General features: G+C 36.2%; 1 protein-coding gene across 11 annotated transcripts in view; it reads left to right on the top strand.

The window, feature by feature from the left end:
- ZNF385B (zinc finger protein 385B) overlaps positions 1–22638 on the top strand; it is a 171940-nt gene that overhangs the window by 137692 nt on the left and 11610 nt on the right. For all 11 annotated transcript variants that reach the window (XM_062005086.1, XM_062005084.1, XM_062005085.1 and 8 more), the window contains one exon: positions 10110–10272. In XM_062005086.1, the coding sequence (XP_061861070.1) occupies positions 10110–10272 (163 nt within the window). The remainder of the gene's footprint in view (positions 1–10109; positions 10273–22638) is intronic.

The raw sequence follows: 22638 nt of genomic DNA, 5'->3' as shown, positions 1-22638 counted from the left end.
AACTAAACCATGTCCTTCACACCTCCTCTGGAAGGAAATTATAAAATAGGGATTCTCCAGTGTGGGAGTAAATGTATCTATTACTGAAGCAATGCCTTCTGAATTTAAAAAAATTAAAATTACTAGGATGATGCTATTTTTCTTCTACCGTATTATAATTTGAACGGTGTTCCCCAACTGAATTCTTCAGAATCTCCTCATCTCAGGTGCTTCAAAAACAGTTTTTGAAAATACAACATGAAGAAAACATCTGTATATAGATTCTAAATTGTCTAGTTTTAACCTGAGCTATTTATCCTCTTCTAAAAGGAAATTATGTGGTTTTACTCATAGACATTCACCATCATCTATTATCTGACCTTTTCTAGAATTCATTAGGTGCAATTTCATGAATTTGGAAGTTGTGTTTTTTCTGCTAATAAATTCTGGCACACAATTCAGGGGAAATGAAATGGAAAAAAGTGAGGAGGGAATATTTTTTTCCTAAACTAATATTTATTGATGGTAGATACCAGGAGTTTACTGCTGATGAATTAGATGGGAATTCTCAATTTAGGAAGGATTGCATTATGAAGGTTGATAGTTGATGAGATTGATTAGTCAGAATAGTCAATGAGATACTAATTCTAGCCTGTTTAAACATTCTGTTAGGTGGAGGAACATAATTTTGGTAAACTGTTTTTAAAAATGAAAAGCTACATCCATTAATTCCATTAATAGACAATGAGGTTTGCTTCAGTATATTAAAATAAACATAGATGTTTCATTTTTGCATCAAAATATCCATCAAAAACTACTTTGTCATTTAATTTTTGCATGATGATGAAACAATATATGCTCCAGTGCAGCAATGGCTTGTGTGCCAGTAAAGGTCAAGCTACGGTCTTGTGTTCTAATTCAGCTCAGAAACACTGGAAATATCTCAGCTATGTTTGCTACCACCAGAGACCATGCACCAGAAGAGGAAGAATCCTTTTCATAGAACAGATTGCGGGAGTGAGTCAGATTTTACGCTTGCTTAAAGGTCACCAGAGCAAGGGACATAACTGTATTCCACCAAAAGGAAACAGGACATGTGAAGAAAGATCTAGCTTAGCCTTCAACATTTTTTTTTTCCCTTGTAAGAATTCTAGAATTCCTTCCAAACCCATGGTATATCTATATGGACCATAGATAAACTTACCTAAATAAGTGTTCGTTAATTACATAGGTCTGGCTTGTTGACAAAAATTATTTCTATTACTGACATTCTGGCAGAAAATAAAAAGTAACTTGAGTGAGTTTGCTGAATCCTTATAATACCAATAAGAGGGTCCAGTAGCAACAGGACAAGGGGAAAAATTATTATTTTCTGTCCCACGTAGATTCCTTCTCTGCTTACTCTTGGCTCAGGCTTTCTCATTTGTTCAAGCCACCAGATGAATTTGCAGCATCTTCTGCAGCTGTTGTGTGGCAGTAAGTCCCACCAGCAGCTGTGGAGTTTTCACCAGACTGTCCCTGAGACGTCTGTTGCGTTCTGTTAACGGTGTCTGACACTGTAGCTTGCAGACATAAGAGAAAAGTGAATTTCAGGAAGGATTCCTGTTCGGCTTCTGCAGAGTTGTTTTTTTTTTTCTCCATATCTATGAATCATCACCATACATTCAAATAACTTCTTTCTAATCTCCTCCCTCCTTATTTGGATTGATAATCCACAGAGTTTTTGGAGTTTAGGGACTATACAATAATGTCAGTGCAAATCTGGTCCCTTTTCTCAGCAGCCAGATCCCTCTGTACTCCAAATTCACAAATATGTTATGGCAGCAGTTCACATGGGGTTTTGTCCTCTTTTTGTTTCTTTGTTTGTTGCTATATTTTTGAAAACAGAGTTTGCATCTGTTGATCACATCTAAAAAGTATCTACTTTCCTCTACACACTTTGTGTTTCTTGTAGGAAGGTGTTTGGCTGTGATACAGCCTGGTCGGTACTATCTTATTTATAGGATATCGTTTGATTGAAATAAACTTGTTTCTACAGTGAGATGCTCTGTGAGTTTTTACTGTAAGTTTTTACTGCTTATTGGTGTCACCTGCAAAGACTTGGAAATCCACAAAAAGTACCTTTTGGGCAGATCAGAAAAAGCAGGTGTGTCAGGTCATCAGATGTGAAGGTCATCTTATTGTTAGATGTATTTATAGCTACTAAAAATGATATTATGATAGTTGTCAACTTTTTAAAAAGCCAGAAGGCAAATTTTTAAAGCTTAGACAAGTATTACCAAATATTAACTTGGTAAATTTGAATGAATCACTCATGCTGTCAATAAGATAGCACATAAAAATGATCAACAGCATCAAATAAAAATCTACAGAACTGTCATCATCTTTTGTCAAATGTTTTACATTTTCCCTATAAATAAGACTATTAATATTGATTCTTTGTATATGAAGGGTAGTGATGCAAATAGGAGGTAATTAAAAGCATAAATCTCAGGAACTTGTGAATGCAATTTTCTATTTTGTAGACAGAACTGACAAAATGATGAAAGTTGCTAGCTCCAACATGACAGAAATATTGCACAATTATAGGGTTATAACGTGCTGAAAGTTCTGTTCAAATAACATCTATTGAATACAGCTCTTAACTAAGTTTGGTTAGATATTTAAAATATAAGTGAACTTATGATACAACTGATCTTCACAGGTTCTTGGTTTTTCTATGTCCTTTTCAATAGTAATCTACCTTACTATTTGGAACAATTAAGTTTTAGAAATCTGAGAAGATAATTGAAAAAATGATGCTGTGGTATAAGAAGTCTGTGAACACTGCAGTTTTGCAGATTTTTTCAGTTACATCTATTATTTAATATCAAATGAGATAAAACTAAATTTTCAACATTACTTCCTAATTTATCACTTCATGTAATTTTTATTAAAGTTATGATTCTTGTCTAAATTCCTCTTAATTTATGTATAAATTCATACTCTTACAATAAGGTTCTAATGGGTAAACTATATGATCAAACGTGTGATAGATCTCTTAATATTTTGAGAAAGGGAACTTCATAGTTTATGACCTATGAATTGACATGACAGTATGTTATGAATACAAATACCTCTGAACTCCTCCAGTCCTGCACAGTTAGATGCCTTCTCTAATTGGACCACTGCCATCACAGCCCTGTCTATAGAGCTCTCCTAGAGATGCTCCATATACTTTGTGAAACCACTTCTCCATACTGTCTAATGTAATGCAGTTATGGTTACCCTAGCTACTTCCAAACTAAGAGCTTTACCTGCAAAAACAATGAATTTATTTTGTACTTGAGATTACAAATCACAACCTAGCTTAGATCCATGCTTTTAGAATACTATTGCCTAGGTTTCAGTACTACTTACGCCATATTTATATCTTTTAGACACAAATTCTGAGGATGTTGTAAGTATTCTGAAATAACTGTAAAATAAGGAATTCTGTGTTAATGATACACCCCCTGGAACTGGAGTCGGCTTGATGTATAAAGGGAAGCAAATAAGCAGGTGTTGAGAGATGTTTTTTCTATAGTGTATGTCATGACTATATTTAGGATGTTAGCCTTTTTTTATCTTAAAATTACATAAAGCTTTTTATGATATGCAGGAAGAATTTACCTTTGTAGCTATGCCAGAGCAGAATGGAAGTTTTCAGGATTGTTACGTATCTGTTAAGTCTTCCAGCTGTAAATTGTCTATGTGGTTGAACTGTTATTGGCAGAAGCTTTTGTGGTATTTTCAACAGAATTTTTAAAATAAGAGATTACCATTGTTTTGACACCAAATGAATACAGCATTTCAGATAAAATTGCTGTTGAGAAGACTTTCCATCCAGCATGGAATTCATACTTGAAAAAGAAGTGTAGAATCACAGAATTGTCTCAGCTGGAGGAGACCTTTAAAGTCGTCAAGTCCATCCTTTGTCCTAGCCCTGTCAACCACTAGGCCATTTCCCTAAGTACAACATCCAACTGTTAAATACTTCCAGGGACGGTGATTCCACCACCTCCCTAGGTAGGCTATTCCAATGCCTGACAACCCTTTCAGTAAAGAAATTCCTCCTCATATCCAGCCTGAACCTCCCCTGGCACAATTTGAGGCCATTTCCTCTTGTTCTATTGCTTGTTACTAGGGAGAACAGACTGACCTTCACCTCACTGCAACTTCCTTTCAGGTAGTTGTAGAGAGTGATAAGATCTCCCCTGAGCCTTCTTTTCTCCATGATAAACAGCCCCAGATGCCTCAGCCATTCCTCATATGAGACATGCTCCAAATCCTTTACTAGCTTGGTAGCCTACCTCTGGATCCTCTCTAGCACCTCAACGTCCTTCTTGTAGAGAGGGGCCCAAAACTGGACACAGTATTCAAGGTGCAGCCTCACCAAAGCTGAGTACAGGAGATGATCACCTCCTTGCTTCTGCTGACAACACTGTTCAGGATACAGGCCAGGAGGCCACTGGCCTTCTTGGCCACCTGGGCACACTGCTGGCTCATGTTCAGCCAGCTGTAAACCAACACTCCCAGGTCCTTCTCTGCCTGGCAGCTTTCCAGCCACTCCTGCCCAAGCCTGTAGTGCTGCTGGGGGTTGTTGTGGTCCAAGTGCAGGACCCGGCACTTGGCCTTATTGAAACTCATAGCATTGGCCTTGGCTAAGCAGTAGCTGGGAAAAATAAATATAAGCTACGAGACACTGTGTTCAGTTAATGTTTAGTTATCGCACCCGCTTGGTATTAAGGTGTGAACCTGGACTTCCTCCATGGCTACTTCAGAATCTCCCTTTATTTCTGTATTTCTCCTTCCTAATGTCATGCTACTCTACATATCTTTAAATCTATGTGTTAATTTTGAGACTGGATAATGTGGTAGCAAATTCAAGTATTCAGCTTAAGTGTTGGTAGTCCAATAGTCTTATTTCCATCAAGATCTACTGAAGGCCTATTTCAGCTGATCTGAATAAATCTCAAAAAACTCTTGGTCTCACACACATACATACTGAACCACTAATGGTTCATACTGAACCTAATCAAACCTTTAGATTGTCAGAAGGTTAATATTTTGTCTCTTTTTGTAGTAATAAATTCAGTTAATTAGGCATTCACACAGCAAATAGATTCTAAAGCTCAGTCACTTGTGAACTGTCAAAATGAACAGTGCTAATTTCAAATATACTGTCAGTCATTGCTCCTGACACGGATAACATTCTGTAATCTTTTGTACTGCAGTCTAACCTGAATTGCAAAGTTTTCTGAAAGATAATACCACTATAAATGAATCTGTATGATCTGTATGTTTCCTGGTTATCTGTCTTTCTATATATACATATTTAATTTTATGCAAAGTAAAGCTACTGAGGTTATTTTAAGGTAATGATACTAATTATGCTAATGATATTCACATTTATTTCAGAAAGCATGTTTACTTGTAGAAGATGATTTGCATTGTTGATATTTTAATTGATGCAATCTCGTAAATGAGGCTAACATAGTGAATGTAGTCTTACAATTTAACATACTCTTAAGTTTCAAACATAATAATTTAGAGTTGACAGGAGCAATTAACTTTAGGTTTTAAATACAGTATAACATTTGGATCATTTATGTGTCAGTGAAATGTTATCTTTAAGACAGGAAAAGCCTGTCCTTTCTCACAACCAAGTCATTAATTCTTGCAGCATAGAAAATTTTATTGGAAAAAAATTTATATTGCTTAATCAGAAGAGTGTCCCTGCCACCATTTTAAGGTGTAGACATTTGAAAAATGAGAGGTGAAATGATGTTCTTGATTATTTGCAACTGAATTCAAAATGCATTTTCACTAAGATCTAAAGATCTAATCATATGTTTAATGTCTTAAAATACGCATCCTGACAGTCAAAAAGGAATGCCAGGCAAATACATAACTTTGTAGAATTTAACCTGTCAGTACAAAAGCGGGAGTTTGCATCCTGATATGTAATATCACATTTATCATAGCATAAAGACTTTTCTGTTCATTAAATCTTACTAGACAGACTTGATGACTTTCTATACTATCTGAGAAGTAGGATGATCCCATTTTAAGATGTCACAATGTGTATATATCAAGCTAGTAGACCATGATCAGTTTTAGAAATAAGTGGAAATATTTTTAAAATACAAAATTAAATATTCTAACAATATTGAATTGTGGCACAGATAAATTACTGTGGAATTGATTAATCTCTAGATGCAGCCAATATACTGAATGCAGCTCTATATACTAGAATAAATTAATATGCAATTAAATAACATCATATATGTACATGAGTACAGAGAGATTTGATAAGGTTACATATCTTTATTTGGCTTTTCCCAATTTTTTACTTTCTCAAATATTATTTTGATTATATTAAATTTACATGAATTAGTTTTACTTAGTTTAGTTAATGTTAATAATGATCAAAAAGTATGTTCAGTATCCATTTAAAATATTGCATTTCTAAGATGTTTAGTCTTACTTTCATTTTCTGTTTTATGGGAGTTTAATGTGTTTTATGCATGTGGCTTTTAAATCTGTGTCTGCAGAACTTCCTTTGGATTATGAGAGAAAATGAAAATAATGCTGGGCTTCTTGTCTTAACTAGCAGTGAAAATTGTGTGTCATGGCATATTTCAAAGATATGTTTAGTATTTCAATGGTGTTAAAAAAGCTCATAAAAAAGCTCATACGGTATTGCTGTATTTATGTCAGAAGCAAGTTTTAAATGAGACTTGGAGCAAGTATATTTGCTTTTAATGTGGTACTTATGCAAATATTTTCTAAAGTTAGTAATGATCAGGACATTAATAATCAGAATAATTAGATGCCAGTAATGCAAAACTTGTGTTCAAATTTCAGATTCCCACAGCTGTCTTTTTTCTTTTGCTCACTGAGACTTAAAAAAACTCCAGTGTTTGTTGTAGCACAGTTACACAGAACACAGTTCTGCACTGATATTGAATTTCAGTTACTAGAAGGAAACTGAATAAAATTATTTATCCCACAGTGGATAATAAGAAAACTCTGAACTTCATATATATCTGAAAGAGTTAGAAAATAGTGCTTATGTGGCTATAAAACATTGCTTCAGTACCTCAAGGAATGCCGTCTAACTTCACGTTGGAAAAGAGTATCTGTGTTTCTACTCACAGAAGAGATGCAAGTTGAAAGAGCCTAAAAAATGAAGATTAAACAAAATCCAGCTGCCGAAAGTTGAAACTAAACAATTTTGGTGTAGAAATAAGTGGTATGCACTTAACTGACAAAGTAGAGCACTTGAAACATTTACAAAAGGTAGAACTTCCATTCCTTGCTACTCTGAGTTTAAAGCTGCACATTTTTTTTTTCCTGAAATGAATACAGACTTATTCAAACAGTTTTGGAAATGGCTAATGTTTTCAGAAGCCCTACTTCAGATAGTCATAGCAAAAGCTTTTGGACTTACAACATACAACTATGGATTTGATAATAAAGAGAGTATGATAATTACAAAACTTAAATTGAAAGTGAGTACATTTACCACATCCCCATGAGATTTTTCTTCTGTTTATGGAAATCTTTATTTTAATTCTGCCTGGGCTTGTTTGTTTCAACAGGTCTCATGTATACTATATGAGGACTGAATGAAGGGAATCAAAGACTGTAGTAGGTTATTACTGATATTGCAGGCCTTATTATTGCAAATATCAGCAGAAGGGCTTATTATCAAGAAATTGACTTACTAAATCTTTCTCTTGAGTGCACTTATGTCTCATATTATAGCTTTGGCCTCAGGCAGCATATGATCCTATCAACAGCACACATGTGCAGAGCATAGAGTTCAAATATTTAAAGGGACATCATTAACTTGATAATGTTTGAGTGGAAAATGTTGTACTTGCTAATATTTAAAGTACTGAAATGGAAAGATTATATGTACACCTTAATTTTTAGCATCACTTTTTGTACATTGTAATGTGTGACTAGTTTATTTAATTTTGTGAACACTCCTTCTATTGCATCATGTTGCAACAGCAAAGCTTACAAGAAATGGACAAAAGCCAGCATGAGTGGAGAGAGACAGGATGAGACTCCTGTGCCTGTGTAAGGCACCTTGACATAACAGGATGCAAACAGATGTGTCCCTCTACGCACTTTGGCAATTGAAGAGGTCCAGCTCAGAAGTTGACAAGTGTCCCTTTAAGTAGTGCACGTAGTGGTAGTGTTTTAGCCTATTAGTTGTTTGTTTATAAACCTTACATTGTGTTTGTACACATGTTAATATTTCAAAGGTTCTAAAATCAAGAGATAGTTTCATAGCAATTGATGAATACGCTACTGTTTCTATTATTTTTCTTTTAAAAATAACCCTAAATTTCAAAGGAATTCAAAGTAAAACTTAATTTAGCAGCCTTTCTTACTTGATGCTTGTTTACTGAAACCTCCCATAAAAGAAAAGATACAGCCATGACATGTCACATATGTTGTTCTTTCGAAGTGGAAATCATTGTGTTTCATAGAGTATACAATCACTGAAGAAGCTTCAGTGTATACGAATTTCAGTCCTCTATTGTAGTGACAGTTCTCCATCAGTTTTAATGGTGCCATGTATTTTTTGTTGAGGACTCTAGCACACTATCTCTTCCCTTGTCTGGTCTAGCTTTTTTTACTCTTCACTTACACTCTGCCATATGATAAAACATTACATGCTGTCCCAAGGTGACCGTATTGTAACGCCTATCTCTGCTGATCTTAAAACAATTTTCCTCATTATGGCAGCACTCTTTATGGAATTCAAACTTCTTAGATGGTATAGCTGCTTTTTATAAAAATTACCTGGCTTGCTTTGTGGCTCACTTAATTTAACACAGTAAACTAAATAAACTAGTCCTATTCAGTTGAAGAACAAGAATGTGTTTCTGCATGAACATAGTGAAAATTCGCTTGCTCTGGTGTTTCTATACACTAGGTGCCAGGGTGTGGTCATCTGGTTACATGAAGCATGCTTTCTCTAAGTGTTTCACTTTGAAATACAATATTAACTTTTTTAGTTAATATGTAACCTTCAATAGAGGCACCTAGTAGCATATCTGAAATATTTTTTTTAAGTTATATTTGGAAATTCTAAGAGCGCAAAGTTATTACTGAACAGTATAACATTATTAAAATTGACCATGTTTTGTGTAAAATTGTGATGTTTGCCCATTTTTGGTAATTTCATTTCTTATTAAGACAAGAAAAACATTTAAATTCATTAGCTGAAATTTCCAAGCTTTAGAGTTTCCATTAAGCATGTAGTTCTTTAGTTTTGCACCTAACAAAGTGGCCTGATTGTCAAAGCAGCTAGTTATCTAGAGTCAGGAACCAAGAATGGGTCCTCAAAGTCACTAACCTAGTTAGTGTTAAGACAAAGGTGAAGTAAATGTTATATCTCAGTACATATTTTTACTGTTCTGTTTGGGCAGACCAAGAAGGATATGCGTTTTATATATATATACACACATATATACATATACACATACACACTTTATTGGAAAAAAAAAATCTATTTTACTTGTCTACTAAATTTTATAGGTATAGTATGTGTTTATTTTAACACTTCTTGCTTGATCTGATAATGAAGTCCTAGTGCCATTAATGCCTACTTCAATTGCTGTTATTGTAATGTTGAAAATACTTTGACTTTTGTACTAGATCAAACAGAAGGAACAATGTTTTTTTAATCATGTTACAGCATGGTATTATCTTTCTAACTATAAGCAATAAAGACTAGGGAGCACTATATGAAAACTGAATAGCATCTTTCTCAATTGGATGTCTTTACATTTGTATAGTGCTTGAGCACTATGGAAGTAAAAAATTAAATTTGAAATGGCAGAGCTTTCTCTAATCTCAAAGCCTCTTTTTAGGAGTTGGTGGAAACATGTGCCATTCATTAAAACCCTGTCATTTGAATATATAAGAACTTAGATCTAGGAAAACTGTTACTATAAAGCTACTAAAATTTTCTAGGTGGAGTAATACGGTGCCTACTATTGAAAGTGTCACTTTTCTGCCTTGTCATCCATTGTGTTATATAGAAGTACAGAAAAAAAGTGAGCCTGATTTGTTCTCCTTTGTAGAGCCAGGCCGAGGCCCACTACAAAGGAAGTAAACATGCCAAGAAGGTCAAAGCACTAGAGGCAACGAAAAATAAACCCAAAGTTGGTTCTTCCAAGGACTGCGCAAAGGCTAACACAAGCTGCTGCACCACGTCAGTCTCAGCCAACATCTCTGACAAATCAGGTCAATGAAAAATTTTTGTTCTATATGTTCCTTATTTTCTTCTTTTTGGTATTTGTATGAGAATCTGGTTGCATGACAGTGATCCATGACTTGTGTTTTCTAAATTATTTACTATGCTTTCTTGTACAGAATTAATTGGTTTTGATATTATCAAAGTGCCTTTTTCTCATCTGTGAAACATCTGGTGTCCCCAAATGATATTTTTTTCTTTTTTCTAAAGGTTGAACTTTACTTTTACAAAGAATCAATATTCTGCATGCAACAATAATAATGGATGGATGTGGGTGGAGGGGCAAGTCTGCAACATACATATTGGTATTGGTGAAGCCTCATGGCATGGATATTTCCTGACTTCCACAGCTCCTTAGTGCTTCAACATCACTTCTTTTATCTCTTTTTTTTTTCCCCCCTGTATTAGTAATCTGATGAAGATCAGTAACACTAATTGCAGTGGAGTTGCTTGAGTCTGTTTCTGCTCTGTCAATGTTCTGTTACTGAATGAAACAGGAGAATTTCCTGAACTCACTGACAATGTGAAGTACTGTACCCGTTATCCAGTAGAAAGCACCTACTGTGGGCAACCTAAGTGTTGATCTAATAGACTGCAGCTGTTAAATATGATTCTGCCTTGGTAGCCATTTATGATCCTCTTCACTGGAGATGAGCTTGACTCAGATGCTCCATCCCCCGCCCCCGCCAAAAAAAAAGAACCAAAAAAAAGGGAAAAAAAATCCAAACTAGTGACTGTTCATCATGCTGAATCTATGTCCTTAACAATGACAAGGAGTACTAAATCACATTTTAAGTTTGAGAGAGAGTAGTATCTTCAGGGAAACATTGCCAGTAATGGACTGCTATTGAACTAAATAAAATGTGGAGTTTTGAATGGAAAGAGATTTAAAATATTTGATACTTTACTCTCTGAAATATTGAAAATAGCTTTGGTTAAAATAGCTTACTGCTGTACACTGTAAGAACTCAGACAACTGCTTAAGTAAGACAAAATATTAAATCTTCTGAAATTTTAAATGATAAGAATGCATTCTGTGATAATATTATTGTATAATGCCCTCTGCTGCCTATGCCAAAGGCTCAGGGCCAAATAGTAAAAGCCTTAGCATCTTCTACAGACTCCATCATCTCTTCTTTAAGTCTGGATCTGTCTCATGTTTTTTTTGCTAGACTGAGGTCTATCTCAGACTTAATTTTCTTCTCTGTGCTATGTGCCTACAGTCATTCACACCTTTCCATTCAATTTTTGATAAAACAGTCTAGCCAATGGCAAGGGAAATACGCTCTCGATATTTTGGTATTACCCTATTTTGACAGTGCATTATTTTATGCTATTAATTACTTCACACAAATTAGACAGATTGCCATCTGTGTCTGTTGGATTATACCACTGCAAATGTTTGTTACAAATAAATCACAGTGGTGATTCATTGGTGCTTTCTTCCCATTAGGAGAATTAGTGAGATATACTCTGTAGAGAGGCTCCTCAGAGCATGTTACTGCTCTACAAGAGATTGCAAATGGGATGTTTGAAAGGACAGAAACTTGAACCTGGACTGGAAAATTCTCAGTATACACAGGGGATACTGGTTGCAGAGGTGGAGAATGGTTTGGAAATAGGGGTATTTACCAGACTATGGACTTGAAACCAAACCATAATTTTGTTCAGCTACGCTTTCTCTTACAGAGGCTATTGTTGATCAGTTCTTTAACATATGTTTAGCTTCTTAACGTAATGCTTATTGCAGATAGAGCAATCACTGTGTTGCTTCTGGGAATCAGTGGCAAGATTTTCTTTGCCTTCAGGCAAATTGATACCACTTTTTCTGAATATTTTATCACAGCTTTCATTCTCTGAGAAATGGGTCACAACTTTATATTAACTATATAGGTATAATTTAGTTTTCCTTCAAAGATTTCTAGTACTAGGAGTTTTATTCTGGGAGCTCTGTTTTTCTTGGCCTGCTGACTGGCCAGGCTCTACATTTGCCTTCAGGATTTGAGAGTGTGTATGTGTGGTGTAGGTCTGAAAAAATTGCATTAGAAGGATATATGATAGGGGCTAAGTGGAATCAAGGAAGGGAGTTTAATTCCACTGCTTGTGGAGCTGTTGTTTAACCATTGAACTTTAGAGAATTGATGTTTCTGAGAAAAGTTCATCAGAAATAAATCATTCCTGGGGTTCTTCTCTTGAGTACAGAGGAGGAGAATGAAGTGGCTAAACAGAGAAGACAGTTTCATGTTCTTCTGTTTGTTTGTTATCTTCTCTACTTCCCCTCGTATTAGTGCAGAATTGGTAGAGAGTATCATGGTAAACTGATGTACTGAATTTACTACTCTTTTGTAGGTTTACTAATAAAAGGGCACAATGTGCACAACGAGCAGCCTTTTTGATGTGCTGTCATTTTGAGTGACATAATGATGAATGATCTGAAGCTTTCCAGACTGAACAGTTGCTATATATTGAATTAAAATGTCAAGTTTGCTACAGAACCTTTGTGTCTTTGGTGGGTCAGATATAGCATGAGATCCAAAGCACTCATTTGTCAGAAGTCACTATTATAATAGTAACAGGAAAAATAATTTCACTGTTAGCTCAGCTTATATGATGAATCTATCAAAGGCCAAAACCAAATTAATCCAGTTCTTATTTTTCAAGACTTATGATGCAGTGGTTTGTCTACAGCTCTTCATTTCAACTTGAGAAGTGTGACAGCTGATAATTTTTAACGTATTTTTGGAAGTTTCCAGTAGAACATGTCCTTCTGCAGACAAAAGTGGCCTCAGCCACACAGAAAGGTATCACTCTGGTCTAGTAATAGCTATAGAACAAGTTCATGTGTTAGAATATCACTGTAGTGACACTACAAGCTTTTTTGTGACTGCTTTGAAACATGATTCTTGAAGACCTCCTTCCTTGGACATGTTCCTTGCAACCTGATCTAGGTGAACCTGCTTCTGCAGGGGGGTGGACTATATGATCTCTAAAGGTCCCTTCCAACCCCTACCATTCGATGAGTCTATGGTTACAGAACAGTAGTGATAACAGCATTGGCAGATGCATTTTGATATCAAGCTGTGGTGGTTTGACCCTGTCTTGATGCCAGATGCCCACCAAAGCTTCTCTATCACTCCTCCTCCTCAGCTGGAGAAAATATACCGAAAGACGCATCGGTCGAGATAAGACCAGAGAGAGATTTTTCTTCTATTACCGTCATGGGCAAAACAGGTTTAACTTGGGGAAAATTAATTTATAACTAATCAAATCAGGATAATAAGAAATAAAACTAGATCTTAAAGTATCTTCTCCCCACTCTCCCTTCTTCCTAAACTTAACTTTACTCCTGATTTTCTCTGGCTCCTTAGCCTGCAGTGGCACGGGGGACAGGGAATGGGGGTTGTGGTCAGCTCATTACACGTTCTCTTTGATGCTCCTTTCTCCTCAGGAGATACCCTTACACTCTTCTTCTGCTCTGATTTGAAGTGCCTATCATGAGAGACGGTCCTCCATGAAGTTTTTCAGTATGAGTCCCACCATGGGCTGCAGTTCTTCACAAGCTGCTCCAGTGTAGGTTCTCTTCCACAGGGCCGCAATTCCTGACAGCAAATCTACTCCGGCATGAGCACCTTTCTCCATGGAGCCACAGGTCCTGCCAAGAACTTGCTCCAGCATGGGTTTCCCATGGAGTCACAGCCTCATTCAGGCATCCACCCTCTCTGGCGTGGGGTCTTCCCCGAGCTGCAGGTAGATTCCTCTTCCACTGTGGCCTCCATGGCTGCAGAAGCAGGGCCTGCCTCACCATGGTCTGCATCACAGGCTGCATCAGCAGGGGAACCTCTGCTCTTGCACCTAGGCCACCACCTCCTCCTCCTTCACTGACCTTGGTGTCTGGAGGGTTATTTCTCTCACATTCGCACTGCTTTTCCTGCTGCAATTGGGTGTTGCACAGCAATATTGTCCCTTTCTTTTAAATATGTTCTCCCAGAGGCATTACCACCATCACTGACGGGCTCAGCCTTGACTAGCAGTGGGTCCATCTTGGAGCCAGCTGGCATTGTCTCCTTTGGATATAGGGGAAGCTTCTGGCAGCTTTTCACAGAAGCCTCTGTTGTAGCCCTGCAACTTCCAAGCAAACCCAATACAGAGGCAAAGATCCTGTTCTCTCCCCATAGAAGCTCAGGATTTTAAGGATAGTTTCACACAGAAGTATACATATGTATTTGGCATTGTATAAATGGCATTGGCGGGGATAGCAACCAGTACATAACACAGTTTAGAATATTTCGAATTGTTTTAAATATAGCTCTGAGAATGCAATAGAAGATGGTGCCTATGATCCCAGGTTAGCATAGTCTAGATCATAGAATGATAGGGGTTGGAAGGGACCCTTAGAGATCATCTAGTCCAACCCTCCCTGCAGAAGCAGGTTCACCTAGATCAGGTTGCATAGGAACATGTCCAGGCGGGTCTTGAAGACTCCACAACCCCTCTGGGCAGCCTGTGCCACTGCTCCGTCACCCTCACAGTGAAATAGCTTTTTCTTACATTTAAGTGGAACTTGTGTTCCAGCTTCATCCCATACTTAGATACAGAGATGAGTGCTTTAAGAATGCATATGATAATAACTGGATTGAAATGTCACTGTTTACTTAATAAGCAAAGAGAAATTCTTTGATCATACTTCCAAATCAAAATAAATAGTTCAAAATTAAGCTGACAGATGATATGGTATCACCTTTGTATTTTTTTTTTTTGCTACACAAATCAGAAAGTAAAGGCAACTGTGTTAAACTACTCAAAAGAGTCAAAACCACTAAGATTTTTTTTCCTATCTTTGATCCATTCAGTGTATGCTCTATTTCCTTTGTGCCAGTGAGAGCTGTTTGTGAAATGATATGTGTAGGCATTTTGAGTTCAGTCCTCATTCACATAAGAACAGAAGACTCTGCTTACTTGGGACTTAGTAGGTATAGATCTGATCTAGTTGCACCTGCTTTACAGGGGATCTAGAGGTCCCTTCCAACCCCTACCATTCATAGAGCATCTTTGGATGCTCTATAAAAACTCCTTTTTGTTCAGCTGGTACAGGATAGGCAACATTATGGACCTAACCAGGCCAAATGCTAAACCCTGTTTCAAATCCTGACACCTCTTACTACTGTTTTTTTCTGTAGCTGTGTCTCAGGGCAGCTCAACAAGCAGTTCACAGGATCATTCTGGTGATATTTCAGTATATGAATACTCCTATGTTGATCTGCTGTGTATGGCAGGGACAGCAGGAAGGGGATGTGACTGGAAAGTTGTTTACCAGCTTCTTGATCCTAGAATTATTCCAGTCATTACAGCTGTATAACTAAAAGCAGCTGGAGGTTGTTTTGGGGAATGTTGTCATGCTGGAGGGCAGTACAGTGTCTGACTAGCTCACATTTTGAAAACAGACTAGACATATTGATAGACCTAATAAATGCTACTTGATGTCATATAGACATGTGGTAATTAGTTGGCCCATTACACAGGACTGGCAACTCCAAGCTTTATCACACCTAGAAACATTGACCTTGAGGTCTTGTCAGTGGGTTTTAGTTCATTAAGGGTTTTCTGTTGGCTTTGACAACAAAACTAAGTGTATTTTCCTTTTATTTTTAAAGCAGAGTGCAACATGTTGAATCACATTTCCTCAGGAAGATTATGATGGGTTGGATTTCTCCAGTGTCCCAATTACCAGTGCTGTTTATTCGTCAACTACCAATGAGGTGCAGTGTCCCAAGGGAGGGCTCGGTTCATATTTCACAAGTCCACCATCAGGACACTCCCTTAGTCATGTTGCTTTCATAGCTTATTTTTAAAATCTATCTGAAAGTACTTGAATTCTAAACTTTTCCATATGCATCTCTGAACTTGTAGTAATCCTAAAAATGAAACCAATTATCTTTAAAAAAATTCCTTTCCATCCTAACATTTATTTCAATTTATCACCTTGTTTTCCACTAATTTTAAATGACTGGCTTGTTTACATAGCTCCAATAATGTGGAGATTTTTCTTAGATAATCTTGAAATAGCTAGAAGACAGAGACATGCAGTCTCCACAGCTAAACTGTGGTATATCTGCTCTGGAGAATTCTATGCTGTTTGTCATACAGATATCATTATAATTACCTTCAAGTTTAAGATGTCTCTAGAGCATTTATTCTTCAATGATTTAATTCTTTGTAATGTACTCAAGTCCTGTAGATCTCAAAACATATTGAGACAAAGTTGAATTTTGAGGGTGCAGTAGGGGGAGAGAAAGGCTCTAGGAGAGGAACACAAGGATGTGTTTGGCTTGCAGGCCCCCAATGTTGGTGAGACATTTATAGGTTCTGTCTTATGCACCTCAAAGATGCTTGTTGCTATGTCTGATCTCCAACAAAAATGATGGATGAGCCTCATCAGTTCTTCACATTTCTGCTTATGTAAGAATTCAGCTCAAGTTCTATGCCATAAAATAATCATGCATCTGTGTTTATGTGTATTCAGATAGTGCCTGCTAAGCATAGGCATAATTCTGTTAGGATAAAGGCATTAGTTTATGGTCGATATGTAGTAAATTCAATCAGATTCAGACACCAAGGAGAGTAATTTCAAGGGCAGTTCTTCATTAAATGCTCTGGGGATGGTAAGTTTTGGTCTCCATTCAGTGTTTCACAGCTATCTGAAGATCACTTTATATTGCCACCTGTTGAAACTCTGTCCCCGAAACAGGCACAGTATAGAATCTCCTGCTTGACCACAGTGCTTTTATGGTTGATAATGTAAAATAGAATTAATACATTCTCATGAATTCCTCACAGATATATTGTTACAAGTACCATGCATGTATTTACATGAACATTATATTATCAGTATCGATATGTAAAATACACTGTCAGTGACACATTTAATACCTGTATTTGATTTAGTTGTAAATAGCCTCTGGGCATTTTCTGGTGTGTTATTTCAACAGCTGTTTCAGGAAGTTGCTCTTTGGTTTATGCTATCAGGATGAGAGGTTAGCCAAAGGATAGTTAGCAAATCAAAATCTATTAACAGGAAATCATTATCATAGAGTGGATCTTTAAACACTTCCTTCTCTGTCCCTATTACTGTTCATACTTTTCAAAAGCAAATATTCAGTCCCTTACCTTTCCATGTGTGTCCTACAACCTGAAGGGAAGAGCAGTCACTCTACATATTTTGGTATTGATAAAGTCCTGGGAGCTCCTGGCAGTCTTCAGGTGTTTGTTCAGTCTGTCTATAATAATGCTAACTAGCACATATCAAATTCTGCACCTCTACTGAAAACAGATTCTAGGTGCCATTAACTGAAAAATAAGCTCTGCAGCTGACACAATTACATTGATGAGCTGTTACAATTCCTGATCAAATTGAAAAAGGTCAGTCTTTCTTTTTTCATTTATTCTATCAATCAGAAATACATGCAAGCAGGATTTTGTTTTGAAGAAACAGTAATCTTTCTCTCTTGCAGTAATTTAAGCAGTAGATAAAAAATAAATTCTAATACTCATTTTTGAGTGCTCTGCTCTGGTCCTGAGCATTCATGTGTCCTTTATCATTAGAACCCTATACCATTATTACTTTCACCTATTCCAGTTCTAAAAACTGAAGTCTCATTATGTTTTTTTTTTTTTAATTTGCATCCTTAAAATTATACGAAGCTTTTCTTAGTTTGGGGAGAGGTCAAGATAGGCATTGGTCTGAGAAAGAACGACTCTTCTAATGTTGCTGAACAGTGAGAGTAGAGCTAGGGATGCTCTCAGCACCTGGGGTTTTTTTTTTAGCTAGGTGTATGTCGTCAGTTCAAGAACCCATTAATATACATTGAATCTTTCAGTAGCCTTTTTCTATTATTAAATCAGACATCTGTTTTTAGTATTTGGTCTGCTAATGACACGTCTATTGAATATCCAAAGATTTTTTTTTATAGGATAATGATGATAATGGGATGATAATAAGATGAATACAAAAAGTAAAAAAATTACTAACAAACGTATGTATGTATATTTCCGTACAGAACATAGTACCAGAGAGGTGGCATTGTCAGAACTATTGTGTATTACATTGTTTTTTGCTCATCAATGTTTTTACAACATACAAGAGTTGTTGAGTCTTCAAGTTAGGAAATAGAGAAGGGGAGAAATTGGGACTAAAAAGAAGTAGCTGGCAAAAAGAGAGTTGAGACTGAGATATCAATGTCACGTATCTCAATCACAATTTTCTATCCTTTTTACAAGGGCATGTGGTGATAGGACAAGAGTAATGGCCTTAAATTGAAAGAGTATATTTAGATTAGATACAAGGAAGAAGTTCTTCACCATTAGGGTAGTGAGGCACTTAATTCTACGGTTGCTACATTATTGACTTGGTATGAGAGATATGCTGCATTTCCTATTGCCTAAAAATTATGCATACAAACAATAGGTTCCATATTATTTCCTTATTGCTTCTTTTCAAGGAGGGTGAAAATATTTTGGTTTTTGTTAGACAAATTATGTTTGAAATGTAATTTATTGGTCAAATCTTGAGGACATGACTAATTGCTCACAGTCCTCAGGCAAACCTGCAATAGAAATCAGTGAGAATGCACAATTATAGATGTCTTAACTAAATGAAGGTGAGTGTTTCATAGTTAACTTCAATGGCAGTTCTGCCTGGGTGAGTACTAAGTAGCTCAGACACAGACCCATGAGAATGTACTTGCATGCAGATTGTTGATTCTTCCTTCTTAATTTATTTAGACACTCATAACTTTTTTATTGATATCCAAAGCACTTTAGTAGCTGTGGGTAGACTTTTTTTTTTTTCACAAATGGCAAATGAAATGTATTTCTACTAATATATTTCAGATACATAGATGGAGGAGGCAATGTTATTTCTATAGCTGAGGAGATGAACTAAGACATTTTTAAGCAGTAGTGAAGGATGTCTGGGCAGAACAAAGTATGTTTGCTGTAATCTTTGAATGTTATTTTTCTAAGCATTCCTACATTATTAGAATGTTAAAAGGACAATGCAGTACTATAGAAAGTTTCTATTCCAGGACATCCTAAAATAAATGTAGCAAAGTCTGTAATGGGATTATAAAATATTTACAAAATAATAGATGTCTAGTGTCAGAAAGAGATAAGTTTAACCAGAAAAAATATTTATCCAGATGAGAGTCATATTTTTTAATAACAGAATTTATTCTATATTTCAGACTTTGTCCCTGTATGTTTTCCAACTCATAACACTTTTTTCATTCCAGCCAGTACAGACTGGCATAGCTCAGAAAAGATGAAAGGTTAATGTAGATTTAAAGTAAATTTGCCTAGACATACAGTAAAAGGACCTAGGAAGACTAAGCTGTTAAAAGGACCTAGGAAGACTAAGCTGTTGGATCATCTCAATTTATGGATGGTCAAATTAACATCTACCTTCACTAGGCATGTGGTATGTGTCCCCTGCTTATATCTCACCTTGTTTTCAACTGATGGGAGCATAGTGTTACTTATCTTGATGAGCTTTATGAACAAACTTCTAGTGAAAGTTTGTGAAACTATAGTGAAAGAACTTACTATAACAGGGGTGCAATGTGTCACTGAGAAACTTGCTATCAGTAATGTACACTAGGACATTGCTTTGTGTTTGTAGGTGAGCTGGTTTTCTCCAGAACGAACTAACATGTTGCATTTACCATAGCTACTTGTTAGCCCTCTTCAGTCTAAAAACTGTAAAAGGGAGGTAAAAAAATATATTAATCTCTCTTCAAATGAGGAAAAGAGAAGCCTGATGTAATCTGCATTTTGTATAAAAGCAGAATTTAATACAAGCAGGTAAAATGGAGACAAGACACAAGTTGCTTCAAGTGTTAGCAATTAGTTTGTTTGCTCCATAGTCTGTACATTCTGCATTTCGGCTAACAGTGCAGAGTCAACCCTTCTTCTTGTACATCTTGATTTTGCACGGATAAAATGCACCTAGCCAACCCACTAAAACCAGTTCCCCAAGAATCCCCGACTATACAAGGAATTGAAGTTATGGGTAATATAGTGGCGTCATCTTAGGCACTTTCTGTTCAGGAAGGTGTACAAGTAGCTACAGAAATAGATTTTGCAGAGCAAGACTTTACAGTTGCAGAACTGTGTGTACTTCTGAATATTTTCTAATTCTCATCGTTAGTCTGATCAGTTGTAAACCATTTTGCTCTCTGAATAAAAAAATAGGTTCCTGTGTATCAAAATTCCCTGGAGTCTTTGGTATGCCAAACCAGAAATAAAATAGCGAAGAAATAAAGTATCAACATCACTGTTGTACTGTAGCAAAAAAACCCCAATACTTCTGAAATGAAAATACTCTGGTTTAGCCTGTTGGAGAGTAGTGATGCAGTTAATCAAATAATCAGTCTAGCTATAGAATTCACTCAATATTGCAGAGCCATCTAGACATTTTCTGATGTAGCTTCAGTATCTCAAGAAAATATGTTGTAGCTTATTTAAGTGCGCATTTGTGTTTGAGATGAAAAGCTTTATATTTATAGCTTCCATTTGTTGCTCATCTTTGTATAGAAACAAAATTGGTTTTCTTTAGAGTGTGTCAAACAGATGTATTTCATGTAACAATCTTTCATTATATAAAAGCTAGCTATTTCAGACAGGCCTGAATTACAAGAAAAAAAAGATTTTACAAAAACTAAAGGTAGTCAAAGGGTTAATAGATATACTGTGCTGTCTAATTTGCATGTAGGTTTGCAGTGGAATTTTTCTAGATCAGAGCCCTATGGGTTTTTCAGCCTTATTTCTCAGTAGACTGCACAACTGGTAAGAAAGTAGGTATTTTGTCTGACAGCCATTAGAGTCTCATTATTCAGCAAATGTGGAGATAAAACAGAAAAGATTGTGAAATGTCTTATCAAAGTTAGCTAACTCTGCCTTAATGAGTGTCAAGAAATAATCTAATGCTCTTTGTTGTTTTGTTTGAGTGATGCTGAGATGCAGGGCAGAGTGCTTAGAAATGCTGTAAAGGTTGTGACCGCTAGTGACTTAATTGCTTTACTGCTATTATCTTTATGACATATATTACTCACAGTGTTCATCTTTTTCTTCATAAAAAGGGTAATTAATTGTGTAAATGTATGGTTTATCCTTTATAGCAATATGAGCTGGCAGAAGATAAGACTTTCTGTGAAGAATATTAAAAATTGCTTTTCTTACTTTAGCTATTTGCCTTTCTATTCTGTATCTTTTCTGCTAGTGTATTGAAGGAAGTCCTTCTTGTCCTCCTATTGATTCAGTCATTGATCTTCCTCTCCCTCCATATCTTATTTCAGGGCAAAAATATGTTTAGCAACTATTGTTTTCGATATGATGACTTGTGGATCTGCTCTCCCTGCCCCAGACCTGTGTCCCCAAGTTAGATCCTAGAGTTTGTTCAGGCAGTTCTTCAAGTATAGCATGGCTAAATAAATTTTCCTCACCTTGATTTTATTTTGTTGTGGTTCATTAACATCTCTTTACTTACTTTCAGCCAGGCTTGTAACCTCTTTGACTTTCATGTTTTTATTTTAAGTGCTGCAAATTTTGTTACAATATTTCTGTGGTACTGCAAAAGTTAGTTATTTTTCACTCTCCAAATTCTTCACGTCTCTCACTTTTGAAGCTCTCCATACTTTTGAATGTCTTTTTTAATGTACTTTCAAGACGCTGACATGTATGTACCTCTTCGGGAAGCCATTGACTTCCCAAACAGCTTCCTGCTTTTCCTGGTTCTATTTGAGAAGAGCTCCCTAGAAACAGCTGCTAAACTTACTTCTGTTACTCTCATCTGTGAAAATTTCTCTTTCTCTGTGATGAATTGAAAACCAGAAAAATGCTTGTGAGGCTTGTCTGCCACACTTGTGCAAGTGTTGGTGAGCAGTTGTCCTGTCTCTCATGATTTCATACCTGTCTGTCTGCAGCTGTGACCACTGCTCTTAACCTGAAAATCGTTTCTTCTGGTGACCGCCTTATTGTTCTGTGTGCTGAAAGCTTATAACAGCAATGTCGAGTGATAGATTTTACTAGTATCAACTAACTTGCCTCTCTTGAGCATTTTCAATGGGCATATTTTATAAAGAATTGTAGGAAGAAAAAATGTTGTGGGAAATAAGCATCATTTTTTAGGTTTTATGTCATATATGCCAAGCCATATATGTAAAATTTTAACTGATAATTTTATTTTCAATAAACACATTTTTACTTTGTGTTTATTGATGCCCATTTAGCTGCAGTGATAAGCTTTTTAGCAAACACTCTTGGATTGTATATGGCTGTAATTAGTGCAATTGATTTTACCTTTG

Source organism: Colius striatus, chromosome 11 (assembly GCF_028858725.1).
Source record: "Colius striatus isolate bColStr4 chromosome 11, bColStr4.1.hap1, whole genome shotgun sequence".
In the NCBI taxonomy this organism is placed as follows: domain Eukaryota; kingdom Metazoa; phylum Chordata; class Aves; order Coliiformes; family Coliidae; genus Colius; species Colius striatus.
Note: the sequence above shows the minus strand (reverse complement) of the source record. Positions and strands in the feature narration are given on the sequence as shown.